The sequence below is a fragment of the Fusarium odoratissimum genome (assembly GCF_000260195.1).
Source record: "Fusarium odoratissimum NRRL 54006 unplaced genomic scaffold supercont1.3, whole genome shotgun sequence".
Taxonomy (NCBI): Eukaryota; Fungi; Ascomycota; class Sordariomycetes; order Hypocreales; family Nectriaceae; genus Fusarium; species Fusarium odoratissimum.
The window spans coordinates 1,154,106-1,175,444 of record NW_022158689.1 but is presented as its reverse complement, the minus strand read 5'-3'; the positions used below and the strand labels follow the sequence as shown (position 1 = coordinate 1,175,444).

Sequence of the window (21,339 nt, the reverse complement as noted above, 5' to 3'; positions counted from 1 at the left end):
TTATTTGAGCCTACGATGCTAGATGCCAGCAATCATCCCCATCTTAGCGATGATGTCTCGCACTGGTTTGTTTGTTTGTTTATCTGTCTGTCTGTCAATCGAAACGTCTTTGGTCATAGTGAAAGGCTCTGGAGTGTTCTTCTAAGAATATGTTTGTTAAATTCATATTATCTACTATCTTGACGCCAATTTCTCGATTTCGCCCCCCTGTGGCTACTTTCGACCTTTTTTTGCTCCCATTTCATTATTTCAGATGCTGCCATCTAATTGTGAGTCCAGTAACTCGATACTCAGTATACGAACGCTCGTAAAATGGTCTAATAACCCATGGTATATCCATTCATACAACTCCAAAAAGCAATTGAAGCCAGTGCGTACACTCGCGTTTGGATAACCATAAAGAAAAGACGAAGAACTGAGGAGACGAAAGAAACAAGAAAAAGACAAGACTTCTCTGGCAGATAAAACCACCTTTTCCTAGACCGCCGTAAATCATGAACCAAGCCACCCGCTCCCTTACATCCCCTTACAAAGACCGCCAATTAATAGAACGATAAGCCAAGCTGTCCTTAAATGAAGGAAACCGGAGAGGCTTCGGCAGGGCTTGATGCAATTGGTATCAAAATAGCAAAAAGAGAAAGGTAAGGGCGAATCCCCTGCATCATTGTGTTCAGACAACCAACCACCCAAAGAAAATCAACCGCTTCGTTGTGGCCTCTAGAAGAGTCCAATTTTTCAACTCCTTTTAAAACACCCGCTTCTGTAAATTCTGCTTTTTTCTTTCTCAAAAATGGAACCGCTGTTGTGCCTCCCGTATGGTAGTACTGTTGTAAATTTGGTGAAATGAAATGCGTGACGCTGCCGAGTCATATCCAAGTTTGTGCGGTAGTTCTGTCTCATGATACGAACGATGAGTTCTCAGTACATGCGCCCATGGTAGCCCATTTCGCGCGTGCTACCGGTCTCATATAACATGCCGTTGTTGTTCGGTGGCTGGATATGGTGATGACCTTGTATGTCATACACCTCATAGCCACCAGTGTGAGTCTGGCGAGACATGTGGTTGATAGGACCGGGCTGGCCTCGAGTCACACTGTAAGAAGCGAGGCTGCCCGATACAGGGAGTCCGTGAGGAGTCACTGGTGTTGGGGCAATTTGAGGAAGAGGATATTGGGGCACAGCTGTCATGGTGTTGGCAGGAGGAGACTGGGATGCCTTGGCCTTGCGGTCAGCAACCGTGCGGGCTTTCCCTCTACCCTTGATCCCTTTGTTGCTGTTCTTGTAGTGCGCGGCGAAGTATTCGAAAAGCTCGCGATCGGCTTCGGAGACTTCCTCGCCCGAGGCAATGATATTGGCGAACTTCATTGTAAGCTTCTTGAGTGTCTTCTTGTGGAAGTTATTTTGGTGCGTCTAACAACTGATTAGAACATCATCTATTTCAGGGGCCATCAACACATACCTTCATGTTTCCAAGTTGTGAGAATGTCTTGTTACAATCATCGAGAATGCAAATGAAGGGCTTGAGGCCTTGGTGAGTCTGTAGGTGGGCGCGAAGGTTGCCACGTTGAGCAAAGTGGCGATCACACTTGTCGCAAGCAAACGGGCGTTCGCCAGTGTGACGACGTCTGTGAGTCTTGAGGTTGCCAAGTTGAGAGAAGGTCAGGTCGCAGCCAGGAAAGTCACAGTTCTAATGGTGTTAGTTAAAAGTCATCGGCCATGGAGGTTCTCACTCACGTATGGCTTGATGCCAGTGTGTGTCCTGCGATGAATGTCGAGATGGGTCTTTTGGGTGAAACTCTTCTGGCAATTGGGGCCATCACAGCGATATCTCTTTCGAGCTGTCTTACTATCCATAGGACCTGGTGTTCCTTGACTTTCAAAGCTTGCTTCGGAGACAGGAGACATTCCAGGAGTGAGTGGCTGCTGTACTGTATCGACTTGCAGGTCTGCCTTGCGTTGGATGGCTTTCATCAGCTCATCCACTTCTGTTTCGAAGTTGATCTGATCACCAGGGTTGAGAGTTTCGTTGGAGGTGATAGTCTTTGAGCCCATAGATGGGTTGGTGCCCGAGGATCTGACAGTCGAGGCTTGCGAATCGCTCCGTGCCGGGGAAGGTGCTTGTTCGGCATATGTGTACTTCATCTCCCGAGAATAAGAGGGCATTCGGCCGTGGTCGTTATCATGTCCCATAGGTCGGCGATCATTGTATTCCATTTTGAAAGGCGTTGAGTGGTGCGGAGGCGTCGGCGGGCCTTGATATCCTCCAAATTGGTAGGGATTGGGAACCTGGTAGTGAGGTGCTGTGAGGCTGTTCACTGGACCTGAACCGTAGGATGGCTGAACCATGTAAGGTGCCATGACAGGTCGTTGGAGAGGACCAGTGTTGGTGGCTCGAGAGTCAAAAGGAAGCATGTGTGGAGATGCCATCATAGTATAGTCGCCCGGAAGTTGTTGCGACCAGCGTCCCCAGTTGGGAGCGTCTGAAGATTGAGCTGTAAGGGCCATTTGCCAGTTCAGATCAGTCCTGCTCTCAAAGCAAGACTGGTAGGTTCTGTTGCTTAGACTGATTCAAACGGAGTAAGTCAAGAAAGACTTGGTATTGCTTGAGATGATCAAGAAGGGCCGGAGCAGAGTGTACGAAGGCGACAAGAGGGACCTGAACTATATAATAGAAGAATAGATATGATGTAGAAAGAAGAGATTGTATAAAGTTTTCGAGTCCTGGGTATGGTTCTTTGGGAGACAGACTTGACTAGATGGCTCAGAAATTCAGAGGAAAGACCCAAGTATATATCCTCTAGCTTCAGAAGATAAGTTGATGTGCGACAAGGGTCAAAATATCTTGGAGCCAATAGAACGGTAAAGGTCGGAGATCCTCTTCAAGGCGGGTCTACCAAGTCTAGTACTCTATGTGACCAGGCCCTGGGATTGTAACAGAAGGTAACCCGGGTCTCGTCATAAGCTGGCCTGCGTCTTAGACTGAGAGCTTCAAACCCCTCCCCACGCGCGGGTACCAGGCATGGGCATGGGCTGGGGGTGGGTGGTCGATCTAGTCAGGGCGCCGCAAAACCAGAGTGAGGATGGGGTTTCTGGGTCGAAAAGATGATCAAACGGAGGGGTGAGGAACAAGAGCTTGCTTTTGGGAGATGGACAAAACTAATCCATGTCTAGCTCCTCTATCTAGACTGGACCCGAAGTAGTTGTCTCTATCATTTTGATATCTGAACCAGCCAGGTTCAAAGCCACAGTTGAGACATTAGTAGTGAACATCAGCAAGGGGAAACAGTCCCCCGGAAGTTTCCATGGGAGAGAGCTGAGTTGATCTCTCTCTTTTCTCAATGCTAAATCGATCTCACTTGGCTCCATCGATTTGGGCGGCCGCCAGGTTGATGAAAGTGAAATAGGGATTGGTCCTGAGGGTTCGATATTCTCCCTTCAGAGTCTTTACTTGAGAACCAGCTCAAGTTATGCTCCATGTCTGAAGCCGCGATTGAGGTTCAACTTAGTCGGCTCCAAACCTGTATAATAAAGTCGTCTTCTTCATCTTGAAGACTTGATGTCAAGTTTAAAGACGTGGGTGTGGCATTGGGATGCGGGATCTTGACAAGGGTCTTTTTGCGCTAAAAAGGACGCCGCTCCTGGGAGAGGGCTTGGAGTTTGGACAAGGGGTGGAGGGGTGTCCACAGGCGTGTGTTGAGGAACAACCATGACTGAATAACTTCAAGGGATATCCCTGAACCCCGGGACATAATCTCGAATTTTTCATCCTCTCCATCAAGGCCTCGCCCAGCCGGACGCCGCCGGTGTAGTGTTTGAGCTTCAGCGCGATACCCGGCTGCTGGAGCCGGTTGCTGGCATCGGCAGACATCAGTTACTGTTGCTGATGGATTCTGGGATCTGTTAAGAGCCGTTGACTGAGCTTGTGAGATGCTTCAGTCCAATAATTCTGGCTATGTTGACTCTGACGTTCAGCAGTTGTGATGATTTGCTCGCTAGTTGAGCTATGGTACAGTCAAATCTGGTCAATCATTGAATACAACGTTCAGGAAACTGTCATGAGTCTCGAGTTGCATCCACTACAGGTTCATATTATAGGATCCGCAAGGCGGCTCCGTGTCTTCGAGCTGTGTTCTTCCTTCAGGTGCACAATGTGACGGCGGCTTCCGCTGCCAACAGGGCCTGCTGATTTGAACTGGCACTGCGGACCCATTAATCCTGTTGCCCATCGTGAAGCGGTAAATTGAGGTTTTACTCGGGACCGTTTTGCAATCTCTCAGCCGTTGGATTCTGTCCTGTATCCCAGAAACTCCAGTCAGGTGAGGTGTGCAATTTTGTGCTATGCGGAGTTGTTCCGGGCGTGGAAAGAGACATCAACAAGTACTGCTGCAGCTGGTTATGGTAAGGCTGGCCAACATCGAGTCCCTTGCGTATACCATACATACCTACGCCACATAACCACCTGTCGATGATGATGAATTGCCATTCAGTCGATTCCATCATCGTCATGAGGCGTCGTCTCCTCTACTCTTTAGATAGTATGAAGGCGGGACGGCATGTGAAGCGCCTCTTCTGAGCACGTACAGTAGTGGCGCTGGGTCAGTCGGCATAGAATGGTTCCTGGAGACAAATGCGAACACAACGGTCAAACGTTCGTAGCAGTTTTGGCTCCGCCAGACTAATGTTAGCACTTCAGAGGCTTGAGGCTAGGGTAGCCGTTGTAAGACAATTGGGTCGAAACAGGACATGATTGTTGACTATTGATATGAGCTTGAGTTGTGGGACCTGGATACATACAACCGCTCCGTTATCAGCGGCAATGTTCTCTCTTTCCTTACCCTAAGTTACAAACAGCGACGCTTTGGTTCATTCCTGCTCTTGTGGTGAAGGCTACGTGGTTGTCGCTTTTTCCACGACACTGCACTACCCTACGGTTTGCCATGGCTATGAGGAGATGGAGGAAGTTGCTAATTAACATGGGTAGAGGAAGCTGACGGTTGTTGTCGTTAACGTCTGTTCTCAATACCCGTTCTCTAACCTAAGCCAGGTCAGGGGCCGGCAATCAAACAGAGGCCCCAAATCCCGGGACAGCCGCTGTTAATTCCTTCATGGGGACTCAGGACCCAGTCCAGTATCATAGATGTATGCGAAAAAAAAAGAAAAGAAAAAAAAAGAAGCCAATACCTGTGTTGCGAGGCGGAATAGATTGTTTTTCGCTAATCCTTCACTCTGGGGCTAATGAGTCCTGTCTTCCGTACCAACCCACAACACGAGGTATGCCTTATTTAAAAGAGCCCTTCAGGAACTGCATGCACGGCAGTTATTCTCCTATTTCATGTCCGGACAATATCCGGCAGCACTGCACTCTTTTCCATAAAATACAGGGAACAGCACAGGCCAGCTGTAATCTGGATGATTAGGTACCTATCTCATTCAACGTCTACGAAATACGAGCGGCACTCAGCACAGGAGATTTCTCACCCAAGGGACAGACAATTGTGTGAATGCTTCTCTCAGGTTTACCAGGGTGCAGATGCTCGCTTGGTTCCCGTGATTTCAGAACCAGTAGCGAATCTGGAGCTGAAAGGCCGTGCGTCCAGGGTTGTCGTGTTGCGTTTGCACGCATTCACTGCGTACAAGCCGGGATAATGCTTCTTTCTTTTGTTCAATCACAACTGCGGAAGGTCGTTTCTCACTCACCATCATGCGAGCCAATCGAAAGAGCACCTCGAAACATTCAACATGTTGCCCGCCAGTTCACTCATTAATGTGCTACGTAATGCCTCAGTCGCGGGGCTTTTCATTATTGAGCACGTGCAGACAGAAAGATTGTACCCTTTCGCATTGACCTTCGCCCTAGACAGTTTTGAAATGCCATCGCGTAACCCAAGCTCGGGTTGGCACCGGCCCGTTGTCCATCTCGTCTTGTTGGTTAGAAAACACAGTATCACCAACAATCACAGACCTAGGACAAACCAAGGACCCCACATGTTATGTTGTACTACAGCTCTACTTGATCACGATAATCTGAGTTTCACAGCAGCGATCTTGTAGGTACTTCAACCTTGATTCTCTCCCCCTGGCCTTCGGTACTGTAGCCCAACGAGATTATCAGAGGCACGAAGCAGCATTTAACACACTGAACTCCGACATGCTGGTAATACCTGGTCAAAGCGTCTCAGCCTTTCAGTATTATCGAAATCATGGGACACAATCATGGCAGTTATGAATGGTCATCCATATTAGCTCATAACGGTGTCCCTTAACGGAACGGTGTTGTTTTCTCGGCCGATGAGAAAACAGGGACATCTAGTCTAAGTGGACACCCTTGTCCTTCTCGCAAGGCCATTGGAAGGGGGGTGTACGGCCTGAATCTATTCCGAGATAAAGCCACCCTTTGAGGTTACGGAACAGAAAATGATATATCATTTCACCACGACTCCTGAATGGACCATTGATGGACTTGGATCTCGCTGCATCAAAATCTCGATTTTCCGGCCTTGGACTCTGGAAGGGCTGAAGAATCTCGCAAAGCAACAGTAGAAGGGGGGAAAGTAGCGTAGAACTGAGCCATCGGGTTATCATGGTCTCCCAATATGGACGCTCAAACCCTAGTGAGCTGCGCTTGAGTGAGGCACGGCACCTCAGGTCGATTGTGGGGGTTGTTACGTTCACCTTGGCCAGTGATCGTTATTTTCGCAACAAGACAAAAGTTGGTAAGCTCCAACATCGTGAGCCATTCAGTTTGCCATGACGGCGGGGCAGCACAACAGGCCATGTGCAATCGCTATTTCCTCGACTTGGTAGCCTTGTTGGAGGCCAATCCAATCAGGTTTGTGGTTTTTGAATAGACAATTGGCAGTGAGCTGTAAGAGACACGATTCACATATTCGATTCCCCTGTACTCAACGCCTGGTGATACACTCCAACCTTAGTTATTTGGCTGCCGGATTTGTCTTGTTTGAGTTACCCTGCCATAAGGGGTATCGAGGGAGAGCTGCAAAAGGCTTGTGGTGAACTGCCTGTAGAACAGTAGAGTCGTGACGATACCCAGGGAGTTACTATTGCCATATCTGGGGAAGCTTGAGAGGAAGAGCCTTTGAAACCAACCAGGGTTCAAGCAAGGGTGTTTTACGAGGGGATGGTCAGGAGTCAGGAACAGTTACAACACAGCAGGGGCAATAACACTGCGCTACGCAGGCGCCGTCCATCTCTGACTACCGCGAGCCCTTCAACAAGTTCTTATAGTTGATTGACGTATCACATCGGTATCGTCAATATTGCCTCAGATGCGCTAGACTTATTGCTGCCCAGGCATAGGTTGCAACGCAATTCGAGACCAATATTCGCTGGCAATTCCCGACACCCGGTCCTTGCACTACCTGCAAATTCTGACCTTCTTATCCTGGCCCTCGAGGTTCTAACATTAGATGTTTGTTCAAAACAAGAGCGCGGCTGTGCGGCGACAAGCCGCACTACCCGGGTTCATGCTTATTGAGGCTTGCCATTGGGCGCACATGATCCTAGCCAATGGCTTCGAGGAGCTCCCAGAGCTTTGGGAACATTGGAGATCCTTTTGCTGATTGGTTGTTCCATGTGGACTGAACACGGCAGATCGTCTTAGACTCAACGTCTGACTATGATGGTTCTCTCTCAACTTTTACGATCAAGACTGAGCCGGGTCGAAAAATAAAGGGCGGTCTTTGAGGTTTCTTTTTCTCGCTAAAGACTGTTCAAGTGCGGAATTGCATTTGAAAGCCCATAAGGCAGACAGCGAGAAAAAGACTGAGGACAAGCTGGTTGCCAGACAGGGGTCATCATTGCCAGGGGTCTCTATGGACTCCAGTTCAGGGCAGTTCTGGGGACCATGGGGCCGGCAATACACGGCGGGGGCCGTCCTCCGCAACAGAGACCGGCCGGCGAACCCACCCCGAACCGACTTTTCTCAATTCTAACTCTACAGACGCCGCGTTATCCCCGTTATCGTCACAGTGGATGTCGAAATCTACAAATCATTCGATCTACAAGTTCTAGACAAGTCATCGGGCTCTCTTAATGGCATACTCTTGTTGGCTTCAATAGAGTAAATCCTTGTCAAGAAAGGCGTGAATTTGACGAAATTTGGCGCAGCCACCATGATTTTAGAAGTGTAGCCATTATTGTAAACATAACTGAGGAGCCTTTACTTCCTAATTCTTATATGGCCAAGCTTCCTGTTTTTTCGTGAAGAAGGTCGGTCTTTGATGAAGCAATGAGGGCTGTCATCCACTTAACTACACGTCTCAAATTAAATCACCATGATGGAAATGACCGGCCATGGAGCATGTGAGCATAAAGATAATCCCAGTCGAGGGATAAGGAAGATACCGACGATAATTCAGCCCTGACAATCCAGGACTGACGAAGCGGGACCATGAATTTCATCTCAGATGACAAGACGGGGCAGTACAGTCCAAAATGCGGGCATCCATCTTGTTCAAGGACAGGCGGCTCAGCGAACAGATTGACGAAGTCCTACTTCGTCCACGATACGCTCCAATCCTCTGCGAAATCATCATCAAAGCAGCCTCGGATTGAGAAGATGGCTGTCTGGCCAATAGAAGCCCTTCACCCGCAACTCAACGCTTCCTGGCGGGATCATGCCCCATGAAGAGACCCTTGCTGCCAAGATCTAGGCACACCCACACCCGCCATGTTTGCATGAAGCTCAATAGCATGCAATAAATACACCTGCAGCTGGCTGCGAGAAACAGGTAAAGCCTGCATGTAATTCTTGCAGCGTTGGACCCTTGCTCTTTCCAACGACCGAGCCTCACGCAGCCCATCAAGTATGCACATTTGGGATGTGCATAATGAACAGGAACGTTTCATCGAGCTTCATCAGTTGTCAGGTTCCAACTTTTCTCAAACGCTCATCTCAGCCCAATTTAGAATCTTCTATCCCCTTTCTTCCTCTTAAAACCCCCAAGCCTTGTTTTCTTTTCAAGTCATGGTGCGGCTACGCATGCAGGAGTGATGCTAATCCGATATTTTCGAAGCCCTGGCCCTGCGGTTGTCGAGATCTGGCACTAACGTTCAGCTATCTGCTCCAATGCAGGAACGTAACACATACAGAGCATGAGTAGATACTATTGCAGAAACTTCACCCAGTGACAAGCCGCTCACGTCAAAATGTTTTGTTCAAGGCTTGAGTCTTTCCACAGGCTGTTCGATACTTTGATTCGAGCGATTGTATCAGGCTTGCCAAGTGTAATTGTGCGTAGGCAGTGATGAGAAAACTGACATGTCAAGGATCGAGAATAGCCTCAGAAGCCACCAGGCTGAAATGTTGATGTTTCTGATTCGACTGCCTGCGCTGGCCATGGTGTGGAAGTAAACCAAAGTCTCGACAAGGGAGCGAACCCACCACATCGGAACGCTTGAGGGTGCAGCCAAACCCATAACTCGTGTGTGTGTCAGGCCAGAAACACGGCCAAGGTTACCAAGGATGACTTCAGTAACTTTTGCGAGCTAACAAAGATAGGAGTGGGTTGATTGGGGATTGCGTTATACCGTAATCCTTGTTCACTGTTTCTGTTTCGTTCCCCCTCTTCTTCCATCGTCTCTTTTGGCGCACAGCTCTTCTAGCTCTGTCAACTAGGGCTAGTGTGGATTGTTCAAAAAATGACAGCGCGAAAACTCCTGTAGCTGACGCTTTCATTTCCGTACTCATCCCAGTTAACAGATCAGGGCAATGCTCTACGACGGAGACTTCAAACAGCGCCGGAGATGTTTGCATGAGGAACCAGCCCGCAGATGCTCCGTGCTTTATTCCCTGACCTTGATGTTTATTTCTGGGTAAGCAGGATACTACATTACGACAAATCCTGCATGAGCATTCGAAAATAAGAAATGAACAACTGATAGCAGAAGCTTGGCCTGAAGTTGATGATGGAGAGGGTAAGCCCGGGAAGTTTTCGGTTTCGGGATCTTCTGGCCCCGATCGTTCGGTACTGGAAGACCGGAAGATCGGAGCACAGGCGGAAGCTTGATACGGCAGATCGGGAGATATTCGAGGCTCACAATTGGTGCATCACCGCTTGCGGTAGCTCCCGGAACAGAGGGAGCCGTAGTTTATTCCTCACAAGGCTTTATGCGCTTGGTACGCAGTGCGCTACGATTGTATTGCTGTTTTGGTCGCTTCAAGACTGTTGTGGTGGTCCTCTCTGTGTGAGAGCAGGGTGCATTATTTGCCCACAGCGTTGTTCTTAGCTCTGTTTGCTCGCGAGCCTTGACAGCGGGACAGCGGCTCGGCCTTTAGTTGCTACCAGCTGTCGGGGACTGCCGCTGGCTGGCCAGTTGTCTCCACGATAGGGGTATGTTTAGTAAGATCTCTCAATCAGAGACCCGAGGAGGTCATTGCGCAACACATCCCACCGTGGTGTCGGGTCCCGCTAACAGGGGTCCCTGGCTGAGAGGCGTCTAGCCATGGCGATCTTCAATATGGCTCTGAGCAACTTCAGACTCAAACCAATGCTTTTGAGTGCGTCACCGGGATCACCAGCCAACGTCAGTCAGGTGCTGAAAATTTGTCACTGACAGGTTTATCGAGCTGCGGAGAAGAGTAAAGTTGCCGTAGGCACTGCCAGCAGAGATCGGGAGTTTGAAGTTAAGGATCTGGCACTAGCGAGTAATAGTTGCTGCCCAGTTCCTGTTACGTTACTGCTCTTCGAGCTAATAGAAAATCGGGTTTTAGTATGATTGATAGACTGAAGCTACGGATTACCGAGAAGGGCAAAATTGGGAAACGGCATGCCAAAGAAGCGCGGGGGAAACGGGAGAGTCACACGGACTCAGCCTAAGGGGAGCTCAATTAATTAGGGCACCTGCTAAGGCTGCAGAGGCTGTCGAACATCCTGGACGTTGCAGCTGTCGGTTTGGCACACCAACGTCAGTGCGTATTGTGAGTTGAGAAACCACAACAATAAGGCGTATCGGCTACACTAGGTACCGAGTATTATTAGAAAATCAGTCAAATCCCCAGTGACGATCCTGAACCACACAGCTCCCCTCATTTTCGTCATCATCTAGCTAACAAATATGCAAATTGCCTTACTCTTTCGCCCTGTTGCGACCCTATAACGAGAGTTACGCAATTATCCTGCAACAGCCCCTGCTTGGTTCAGTCCAAGCAGCTGGGTTCTTGCGACCTGTCATTTCTGGCGAATCTCAGATCCTCGGTCAGCAATTCCAAGATAGGCACTGCGCCAATGTAACCCCGCGGCAATTAGCCAGGTTGGCGATGGAGCGGGCTCCCAGGTGACCGATTTGAGCTTGGGCTGGGATGGTAATCGGGTCGCTCACCCAGCTTCCCAAGGGCCAAGGTCGCAGCGGTACCTTGCAGGAGGTAACAGAAATGCTGGGTATCCCCACCATGACGCTGACCATGAAAACCTGTTGTAGGGTATGAATACCACAGTCTGTATCATCACAATCAGGTAAGGGAGGTGGTTACTCAGGGTTGTGATCTTTGTAACGGCGCAGGATCTGGTTTTGAGAGATTCTGCAAGGGAGATTGACGTGGGAGTTTCAGACCAAGGGAACCGGCTCGATTACCGCTTGGCCCGTAGTCAGTAGTGCACACTAGGCGAGAGTATATTTGATAGTCATAATGAAAGCTCTATAGTTGGCCATGAACCTTATTTGCGACACCTGGGCAAAAAGGTGTTGATCGTTCCCTGCTGGCCCGTCATATACGCCATAGGCATTGCATTGTGATCTCCATGAACCCCTATCATCGCCCTACCGGAGAGCAAGCTCTGACTCCTTATTCCTAGTCTTAAGTCAGGGTTTATACCGCAATCCATGCTGTGGCTGGTATCAGCCTTTGTTGATCTATCACTTGTTATCCACAGATGATTGAGACTGACTACCCGCCTCATTTACCAACAATCCCTTACAGCCCTCGAAAAAGCCTTAGTCTTTTAAAGACACCGCCTGCTCCTGATACGAGCTGTCCTCACCGTAAAGAGACTCTAGCGACCCACAGGACTGGGTCCAGAGATTAGCCTTGATGAGATCCTCGGGCGAAGTAAATCAATACCACGTCGTATCTGCCCAAAGAGACGCGTTGTAACGCTGGTTCCTCGAAGAGTATCAGCTTGCGAGCTGGACACCCGCGCGGTGCAACAGTAGCAGCGATATCTTTAGGGCCCTGCATTATCTGATCCTATCTTCACGTCTGGTAGATCTTTGTTTCCCTCCCCTGCCCTGGAGTTTAGGTTGTCATGTTTGATCGCCAAAATTCGCAAGCATCACCCCTAATCAGCATGACGCCGTCGGTGAAGCCGGCTCGATCTGGCATTTAAGCCTGTTCTTTTGTAAAAAATGAAGCTCGACATCGACCCGTTTTTGGGCGCCCGCGGGAAGAGCCTTGATTAGGGAAACGGGCGGCTAAATCTGGGGCCGTAGTGGCCGTTCCCGCGCGTGCTTTTGCTTTTTAGGCCTGAATCAGAAATGGCCATGGTAGCGAGAACAACTGAATACCTACCGTTGAATGATGGATATGATGCATGAAATGGTTGCTCGTCTACACGGCGACAAGATAGGATGAGCTGAAATTTGTCGGTCAGCGTTTTTAGCATGAATGGATTACTACCAGCTATGCATGTCACAGAATCTGTATTGAAACGGCACAGCGTGGGATGGATTCAACTGGGCTGTGGCGCGCGCGCACGGTTTTGCGCCTCGTTCATACACATGGCCAACAAGTTGCCTGTGCAGTAGAAACAAAGACAAGGACAAGGCCTGCTGCAATGGAGTGACTGAAGTGTCATCTGCAGCTGACAATGACATCCCAGAGAAAATTGGATAGGCTGCCTCTTGGTGTCGCACACCTGTCCCAAGCCCTTGGTTGAAGGAGATCCCCCAAAACACCAACGTCATTTTGGTATAGGTACTCCGGCTGGATAATTTTTCAATAGACCATCCCTTGAATAGGCTTGAACTCTCTCCTGCGGCGCAGTAAAAGTGTAAGCCATCGATTGGATCATAGAGACAGATGATTTGCATCTATTACTCGTGATCCGCGGCCTTGGTTCTTGCAACGGGCCTCTTGTCTCAGGAGAGACTCATTCCTAGTGATTAGCACCTCGAGATATGGTTCTTCACCATTCGCGCAATAAGATCCCTCGAGCATCACTTGCATGAACCTTGAGGGCTAGACTGTTATTCTGGTTCGAATCGCGCGATCAAATTATGTTGCAGATTCAAGACACGGAACTATCGAAGATATGGAATGTATTGGGACAAAAAAGCAAGCAAAATCATCATCGTTCGGCAGATGTATTTCCAGCCAGATGGATTCTCCGAGTCTCAGCGCGCAACAACTTAAGTCAAACCCGCGCCTTCCGGGCCGAGACGGGATTTACGTTTCTTGTGCTCTCTTTTGGGTGGTATTTTGACACACAGACATTGATTGACAACAGGGCATGCATGGGTCTTATACGAATTCTTTGAAGGGCCTATGGGATATCTTCCCCTGTAAAGGGGACCCATTAAGAGGAGTCTGAAAGCGTCTCAGTAATGAGCACTGAGCCTTGAGTTACGGACAACAGTTCGTCCCTTCCGGAAGGGACTGGGTGAGTGTGCACGGCGCACATAGAGAAAGAGTCAGTGATCCACCTGACGTTTTGTCTCTGCTCCGATATGATCTGAGGTGAGGACGAAAAAAAGGTCGGTGCTTTACTGTAAGGCAGTTGCCACAAACCAGACTGTCGGGAGAAGAAGCAAGATCGATCGCATAAGAAGCTCAGACTCCCAAGCTAAGGTAAGACTGCCACAACCAACAGCAGGCACATCGCGGCCCGTCCATTTGGTTGTCACCCACCACAAAGATTAAAATGCGTGAGATATGATGAATGACATCTGCCGGAACTCACACTTCCCCTAATGCGCAAAGTATTACGTCTGCATTATCTCTTCATCTCTTCATCTCATCAGCTGGCCATCGAGCCCCCCTTTAAGCGGAGAATCCGAGTCAGCCGCAGCGCAACAGAGAGGGCGCCACCTACTGTAGGTGAGAGATGATATCTGATTTTGTTAAGGGCACAGTTGCAGATGACGACTCCATCGGGTACCTTGCTAAACCATCTAGGGTATTCCTTAACGAGCTGAGAGGAGTCGGATTCGTGAACGATCCTGGTCATCTCATGCTCTCGTCGTGCCGCAGCCTCAGTTTGAACTGAGCGCGTCTGAATTTGATAGACATTCTTGGAAACTAGGGTAACCACCCAAGGATCGATGCCATGGATCTCTCCAGGCCCCCGTCAATTTTGCTGCAAGATCTCATCTCTTCCCCTGTTGAGCAGCATACAAAGTAACACAACCAAACAATCAGCGCAGCTCGAAGTGCTCCGCAGAGGATCAGTCGACGATCATAGGCCACTGCCCACCACAGAATCGCAAGCAATACCACAAACAATCATGACGAGATGACGAGTCGATATTTCAATATCCAGCCACTGTAACTGAATCGCCAAAAGAAACCCTTAGCCAAACACTTGTGATGGTGGTGAGGTGTAGCCACTACACGTGCTCATCACGCAAGCAATCAATCTATCGATCAATCAATCCATCAATTCAACGGCAGTCAACGCCAGACATGTCTTTCGATTGACGCACAGCATATCCCGTCAAACGAAAGAAGCCCTAACCTTGAATTTTTTATTTTTATTTTTTACCTACACCACCATACAAATGCAAGCTTCTGAGTCGAATCGCGATGCAACGAACTCATACCCCTAGTGCTGGTTAAAGTGCCCGGAAGGATTTCCAGAGACCAATGGCGTCAATGGATTCTCTTCTCGTCTCTTTTCTCTTCAGCTCTCCAATCCTGTTAGAGGAAGCCCAACTCCAACTAGGGGAGGGGACCCGGTTAGTCAACCCAGCCCCTCCTCGCGACTAAAGCCGCTGGTAGATTACTCAACCCTACTTCGACCTGCTGAGGTCGATCATTTATCACATTTCAGCGATGCATTCTTTTGGGTTCTTGGGAGGGGGTGTCAATGCCCGAACAAGATCAACCAGGTCAGGGACTTCAACTGACGCCACAGGTGAGTGAAGAAAGCATCTGGGTTCCAACATACTGAGATCGTGGCTCATGCGCCTCTTTGCCCTTTCCCGATCCCGACGTTTTCCCCAACGCCCCGGTATCGATAACACCAGAGCCAATTGTTCAAGACAACATCGTAAAGTAGTCTCAAGCCTTACTTCGCCATGGTAAACTTCATGATGTTCAGCAGGGCGAATGCTAAAAGCAGGGCGACGAGGCGAAAGTTTAGCCTCACATACAGTGGCGATATTTTTACATGACCCAGTAGTCTGGGATACTGCCAGGAGAAAGATGTTCTGAACACAACATCGAGTATGTACGACAGCGATGTGCAGTATGTCTTGCCCTCTGATGAGTACTCATTTTCCACTTCCACGGATCATGTGCTATCCGGGCGAACCAGAACACAAGGCCGCCATTTGCCAGAGACCTAGATCCCTCCAAGATCCATCCAGGGCGGGTGTCGCTCTGATTTGTGATATACGACGAGAGAAGCCCAGACGAAGGCACCTCGAGTCGTTATTCGCGTATGAATCTCCGAAGGGAGTGCCCGAAATCTATCGGTGCCCTCCTGTTTGAGTCCGACCTTCTACTCCTGTTTACATACTTCTGTTTCGGGGTTCAACTTAATCTGCATCGAAATGATGCAAGATGGGAGGTTCCAATATTGATTTATTGTGGCTCTAACTCCCCGACGCAAGGGGCAGAACGCCTATGGGTCCGAAAATGGCTTTGTACAGGCTGTATAACTTGCTTTCAGAGACAACAAAGAAAGGAAATGTCGTTGTTTCCCCCTTCTCGGGGTAATCACGCATGTACGATCTTTCCTCGTGGTCATCGTTTTGTGCCAAGGTTATGGCGAATTCGCCTGTGATTACTTTTTTTTTTTTCGGTCCCGAGGGTGCGCGGTCGACATTCGTGGCTAAACGCCAAAAAGATAGAGATGTCATGTCTCCTATCGTGACGCTTCATGAGTAAACATTTTCAGCTGACTGTAATTAACATGCATGCAAGATTCGATCTTGGAGGCTCTGGTTGGAGCTTGTGGGAGACGTGGTGCGGAGCCAACCAGGGTCTGAACAGGTGTCGAGGTGACATCGCGTTTACCAAGAAGAGGGTCCTCCCCACGAAACTTGAGTTCCAGCCTTCGCCTCTACAACTTTTGCAGGTGGATAGCCTTCGCAAAGCTCACCAAGACTTGATATGCCTGTGTCATTATTCACATGGTCCCGAGACCCGATCTCCAAGCGCCCTGGTCGCGATCCCCCATCTTGTTGAATCAGAGATCCTAGTCTTGGCACGATACCTTCGACAAACAAACTGTTCTACTTTCTCGGGGGACTGATGGTCGCCAGCTGATGATATTTTGGATCACTTCAAAACACATAAGCAAATAAGGCTCGCGTCAGATCTCGGACAGGCCGGGAAATAACAGGGGACAAGAGCAAGCGTTCTGTCAACCCAAGCATTCGGGATCCGGGGGGTCAAGCGATCAACCGAGAAGGGCCTGTCGACGAGCACTTCGGCTCGTCCCGTACTGAATTCGCAAGTTCTGCCGTTTATGGAACGGTATCACTTCCTGTTCTAGTCCCAGACTCCGATGACAGTTGTGTTTTGGGATTCGACAGTTATTCTCGGACATGGAGGATTCTCGAGATGCAACTTCACCCTCCTCTTCTAATAAACGAGGAGACGATACGACGCAATCCTGAAAATCTTACTATATGGAGTGTCTCGATAATGGAGGACCCCCCGGATTCACTACCTGTCATAATCGGCTATGGCATCACGCGGCCAGTATATGTCTGCTTTTATGCCTTTTGGGGTAAGAATCGCGAAACTACCATGCCAACAGAGGCCTTTCTTGACCGTTTCAGCATATATTGTCGTATTTGCCGAGGGTTATTCGTAACAGAAAACTGGCAGAGTCAAGATAAATCGGCAGTAAACTACATGGTTGTTCGTTCACCTCAAAGGCGGCAGTGAACTGCGATTTGCGCGTTTTTTTATGCACACCGTATCGTCATGTTTTGACCAAAGATACTGTCATGATATGGGGCTGCATCAGTTCCTGAGACTCATGTGCCGTTCGTATGGAAGATCGCAAGAAAGTTCTTGTCATGTAAATTCGACTGTCGCCCGATCACTCACCTGTCATATCAGAGCTACGCCTGTTTAAACGCAGGCGTCTCACGCCCACAAGAGTCACCCCTGCTGCAGAGCATGATAATCACGCTTCTGTGCTTCACAAAAAACATATTGAATGGGCTACTGGAGCGGACACGGCTCATGGGGATGGCCAGGCATCGAAGAAACGATTTGGATAACCTATCATATCACTTTGTCATGTCTGCATCATTAATTTGCGACTGATGACTCGCGGTGGTTGTTAGATGTTCAAGTCGACGTTGTACTCTCAGTTACGGCGATGTATTCTCAGCAGTGAATGGATGGGCGATGTAGGTGATGTATCTCATCTGTGCCCCTGTACGAATCGACTGATTTTGCTGTCTCAGGGGCCAGGGTTGAAAGGATGCGCTTCCCCGTGCGAAAGGTTTTCAACAAAGCATAAGGGGGGGGTTTTGAAATGGAAATTTGTCTTGTCTCTTTGGCCCAAAAATTCTCGTTTCCACGGTTGGCGTGATCTCTTTCCAGCCGATGGCGGCTGCGGAGAAGCTCGGGAAGGCTCAGGCAATCTGTGGTGTGACTGTGACTGGATGTCGGAATTTCGAGGGTTCGATTGACTTTCGGCGAGATCTTGACACTGAATCCAGATACTCAAGTTTCAGGGACCGGAACAGAGTCTGTTTGATTGGATGTGATATCCGGGGTATCTGGAATGAGCTTTCAGTAAGTGTTCGTGAAGTGTGTGGTTTTGGTGACTACAGGTGGATGTATCAATCCATGGGGATGATCGGGACATGACACAGAGGTAGCTAAGCAGAATGGCAGACAGGATTACTTGTATGTAGTGGGCTAATTCGTTCCCTTTTTTCGTGTTTCAAACATCTTTTTACCATGGCTGATAAGTTTTGCATTATCGGCACTCAAAGTTCGTCACTTCGCGGTGTAGGGTATGCTTGACTCAACTGATGCTGGAGGCGGCGTGGTAACACTCGGTCATTATATTGCGACAGTTATGATTGTAGTGCATATGATAGGGTAGGTGCAAGGTTCTTTCGTGGTATTTCTCGTTTTCTGGGTGGCTGACTTACACCGTAGCTGTGATGTTTTGTTGGGATGAATCATGTTCGTATAAGCATTCAGAGCCGTCGCACGAGACACTAAACATCTTCTACTCTTTCAGTTAATTACAAATGCCATTCGGGAATTATTACATACAACATAAATCAATACAACTATACGCAAGAACGAGTTTCAGTGAACAGTAAATTTGATTGAAAGTACTGATATATGTGAGGGGGTGGTGTCCCATGTTTGCCAACAGCACCAACTATTGCCTTTGGTTACGGCTAGAGGTCTATACGAACCCAAAGCAAGAAGAGGATCGAATGATGAAGCATGTTTACCACGCGTTGAAGCTACCGAGTATGACAAACCGATTCTTGCAGGTGTTTCACTGCGTCATATCTCAAGCTCACGAGGTAGAATTGAAAAGAAACAACTACAGCCAACATATGGCAGCAAGATGTCTGAATCACGGCCAGTATCTAATATAAAAGCCATTGCTCCCACAGACAACGGGAACTCAAATTGGCAAGAAAATAAAAACAAAGCTTACAGCTACTGTCCGGAACCAGCTGCAAATCAACATCTTCAAGGTACCGACCTCTTATAATAATGTGTGTCCTGACCTGCACCAAGTACGACTGTGCACAATGCCAACGAGCTATAAGTGGCACTGAGCAACTCAAGGAATGTCCTGAGTCGAGCCAGGGTATCAAATGCGAGACCACTAATGAGTATATCACCGGGTATGTCTCAGCTGATCAGTGCGAAGTGTGTGAGATGCGTAGGATTAAGGCCGAAGTGGCTGCTGCGGCAGAGGAGGAGGAGGAGGCGAAGAAGGCAAATGCGACTTAAGCAGCGATAATAATGTGGATGGGTTAGATCAACGCGGCTCTGCCATATACTATGCAATAGAGTGACGAGTGCCCTAGGCTGTATGTCTCTTGAATTGTGCTCTTCGCTTCCTAGATGCCATCTAAATCTAAACTGTAACCGTGATAACGTGAACCCACAACGCCATGCCAGTCAGATTACACCTCAAGCCCACTGAGGAAGATAGTACTTGACATTTTCATACACCAAGAACGTCACCCACGTCGCGGGCATCACCCTAACAACGCCCGGTACCATACCACGATAGAACCCTCTGAGTCCATCCTCGGTCCATATCCTTACAACAACGCCTCTGATACCCCGACCGAACCGCTCGTCAGCTTGGTAGTTCTGGAGTCTACTCCGGAGTACTTGGTACGGATACGTGACAGCACCAGCGACGAATTTGGACAGACTCGATAACCCAACTGTAGCCTCAGTGGTCATATGCTCCCTTTCGATGCCGTGCCTCTCTCGACGCCGCGCGTGGTACCATTTCTTTGCGGGCTCGTATACTGCAAACTGCACAGCGCCGTGTGATACTCCTATCAGAGAGATGCCCAGGCCACGGTAGAAGCCCCGAATGCCTTCAGTCTGAAGTATGGAGCGGGCGCCGGCCAACATGGAAGGATATGCACCATGAGAGCCTCGGTCAGAGGATACCATGCGTACTTTAAGGACCCATATAGGGTTGGTCAACGTAGTCGTTGCTGCGCCTGCCAAAGCGCTAGCGATGAAGTAATCGCCTCCAGAGGGACGTCCTCCAAGCCGACCCTGCCACGTAGCGAGAGCGCGCTCGAAGCGCGACTTGAAAAAGAAGAAAGAGGCCCAACTAGAGGCATTTCCGACAAGATTAGGCGTTAGACCGCGGTAGAGAGAGGCGACAGGGTGAGGCGTAGATGTCAAGGCACGGAGAATGGATACTGTTGTTGGACGCACAGCATCGGGGGCTGCGCTACGATAGACTAAAGGTAATTGTCAGACACTGAGATTGTGCCGTAGAGGGGTAAAAGTCAATCAGCCATACTCTGCATGCGAGTCTTGACGACGTCGAGAGGATGAACAGTCAATGTCGCGACTGTACCAGCGCTGAGACCGGCGATGGACTCGATGGTCGCGGGAGAGAGTCCCGCATGGTCTGAATCGGGCATATAGGAAGATTAGATAATTCTATAAGCCGAATATCATATTTCGCGAGGGTAAAGACAATAGAAGAGCGCCATGAGGTAGAGTGGTGGTTGAAAAGGTTGAAGGTCACTGAAATAATTATTCGATACAATATTTCTGCGGATCTCAAAGCTACGGAAGCTCGGCCGAGGCTTCGACGTCACCAGAGCAATTCTTGCGTCTTCTGCCGCATCAAACCGGAACTCACACGATCAAATTTCATGGAAAGAGTATTATGTGACAAGGTTTAATTATGAGTGGTATTCCCTTATTCTGGGCGTCATAGCGTTGCAAGATGATACATGGTGATTTTTCACACTCATTCGTACAGTCAACCCCTCCTCCCAAGCATATCTGCGGTCGTCGTCAAATTTTACCACGCCGTGTCCCAACGCCATGAATGCTGGTGGTAGTTGTCCCTTTCTCCCTTGAAAAACATCTCCACAAGATAATGTACACTGTTATGTTTTGTATAGCTGTAGAACTGCTCCCTGCTTAGGAGAGGGGAGAGAGAAGGCTAAATGGAGTCAATTAGCATTGCTTACGTATGCGATTCGTAGGGATCGATGCATACCGGATGACTGAGGGTCGGGGCTCGCTTCGGGTGTAGCCTGGGATATATAATCAGTATTGCCGTTGTAATCGCATGTCGTTATTCGAGCTTGTTCGTACCAAGATAGAGGATCAGAGGAAGATAACCACTGTAACACAAATCAGTTATCGCCCAACAATAAAACCAAACGTCGACGACATACTAGTGGATGGCAACGCGCGAAACGTCAATGAGCTTGGCAATGCGCTCCTGTGCTAATGGTTAGCGAAGCTGTGATAGATAGATACCTCTCCAAGCTATATCATCATACCTTGGACTCCTCGGAAAGGGCAAACATCTTGAAGTAATTCAAAGAAGTGTAGTTGACTGATTTGAGAAAGTTACACAACAAAACAATGCAGCTCAACCGGATGTTTCAAAGCTCGAGACTGATAATCTATAGACCGCAGTCGTTTCTGGCGTTGGCGTT

The 21,339-nt window shown here is 48.9% G+C and overlaps 5 protein-coding genes across 5 annotated transcripts; 2 read left to right on the top strand and 3 right to left on the bottom strand.

Moving 5' to 3' along the window:
* Positions 1-134: 134 nt before the first annotated feature.
* On the bottom strand, positions 135-3,224 carry FOIG_02817 (uncharacterized protein). Its single transcript, XM_031200229.1, has 3 exons — positions 1,735-3,224; positions 1,460-1,687; positions 135-1,410 (listed from the first exon to the last, which is right to left on the bottom strand). Exons 1-3 carry the CDS (start codon positions 2,503-2,505, stop codon positions 919-921), a joined length of 1,491 nt encoding a protein of 496 aa, XP_031069997.1. The 5' UTR covers positions 2,506-3,224; the 3' UTR covers positions 135-918.
* A 3,270-nt stretch (positions 3,225-6,494) lies between these two features.
* FOIG_02816 (uncharacterized protein) lies at positions 6,495-10,028 on the top strand (the record flags this gene model as incomplete). Its single annotated transcript, XM_031200228.1, has 5 exons — positions 6,495-6,713; positions 8,032-8,080; positions 9,289-9,369; positions 9,429-9,493; positions 9,904-10,028. The coding sequence occupies exons 1-5, from the start codon at positions 6,581-6,583 to the stop codon at positions 10,026-10,028; spliced, it is 453 nt and encodes a 150-aa protein (XP_031069996.1). The 5' UTR covers positions 6,495-6,580.
* Positions 10,029-18,889: 8,861 nt separating this feature from the next.
* Positions 18,890-19,132, top strand: FOIG_02815 (uncharacterized protein; the record flags this gene model as incomplete). Its single annotated transcript, XM_031200227.1, has 1 exon — positions 18,890-19,132. The coding sequence occupies one exon, from the start codon at positions 18,890-18,892 to the stop codon at positions 19,130-19,132; it is 243 nt and encodes an 80-aa protein (XP_031069995.1).
* A 183-nt stretch (positions 19,133-19,315) lies between these two features.
* FOIG_02814 (uncharacterized protein) lies at positions 19,316-20,301 on the bottom strand (the record flags this gene model as incomplete). Its single annotated transcript, XM_031200226.1, has 2 exons — positions 19,316-20,115; positions 20,178-20,301. 2 exons carry the CDS (start codon positions 20,299-20,301, stop codon positions 19,316-19,318), a joined length of 924 nt encoding a protein of 307 aa, XP_031069994.1.
* A 511-nt stretch (positions 20,302-20,812) lies between these two features.
* On the bottom strand, positions 20,813-21,207 carry FOIG_02813 (uncharacterized protein; the record flags this gene model as incomplete). Its single annotated transcript, XM_031200225.1, has 5 exons — positions 20,813-20,834; positions 20,892-20,928; positions 20,990-21,018; positions 21,073-21,119; positions 21,181-21,207. 5 exons carry the CDS (start codon positions 21,205-21,207, stop codon positions 20,813-20,815), a joined length of 162 nt encoding a protein of 53 aa, XP_031069993.1.
* Between the last annotated feature and the right edge of the window lie 132 nt (positions 21,208-21,339).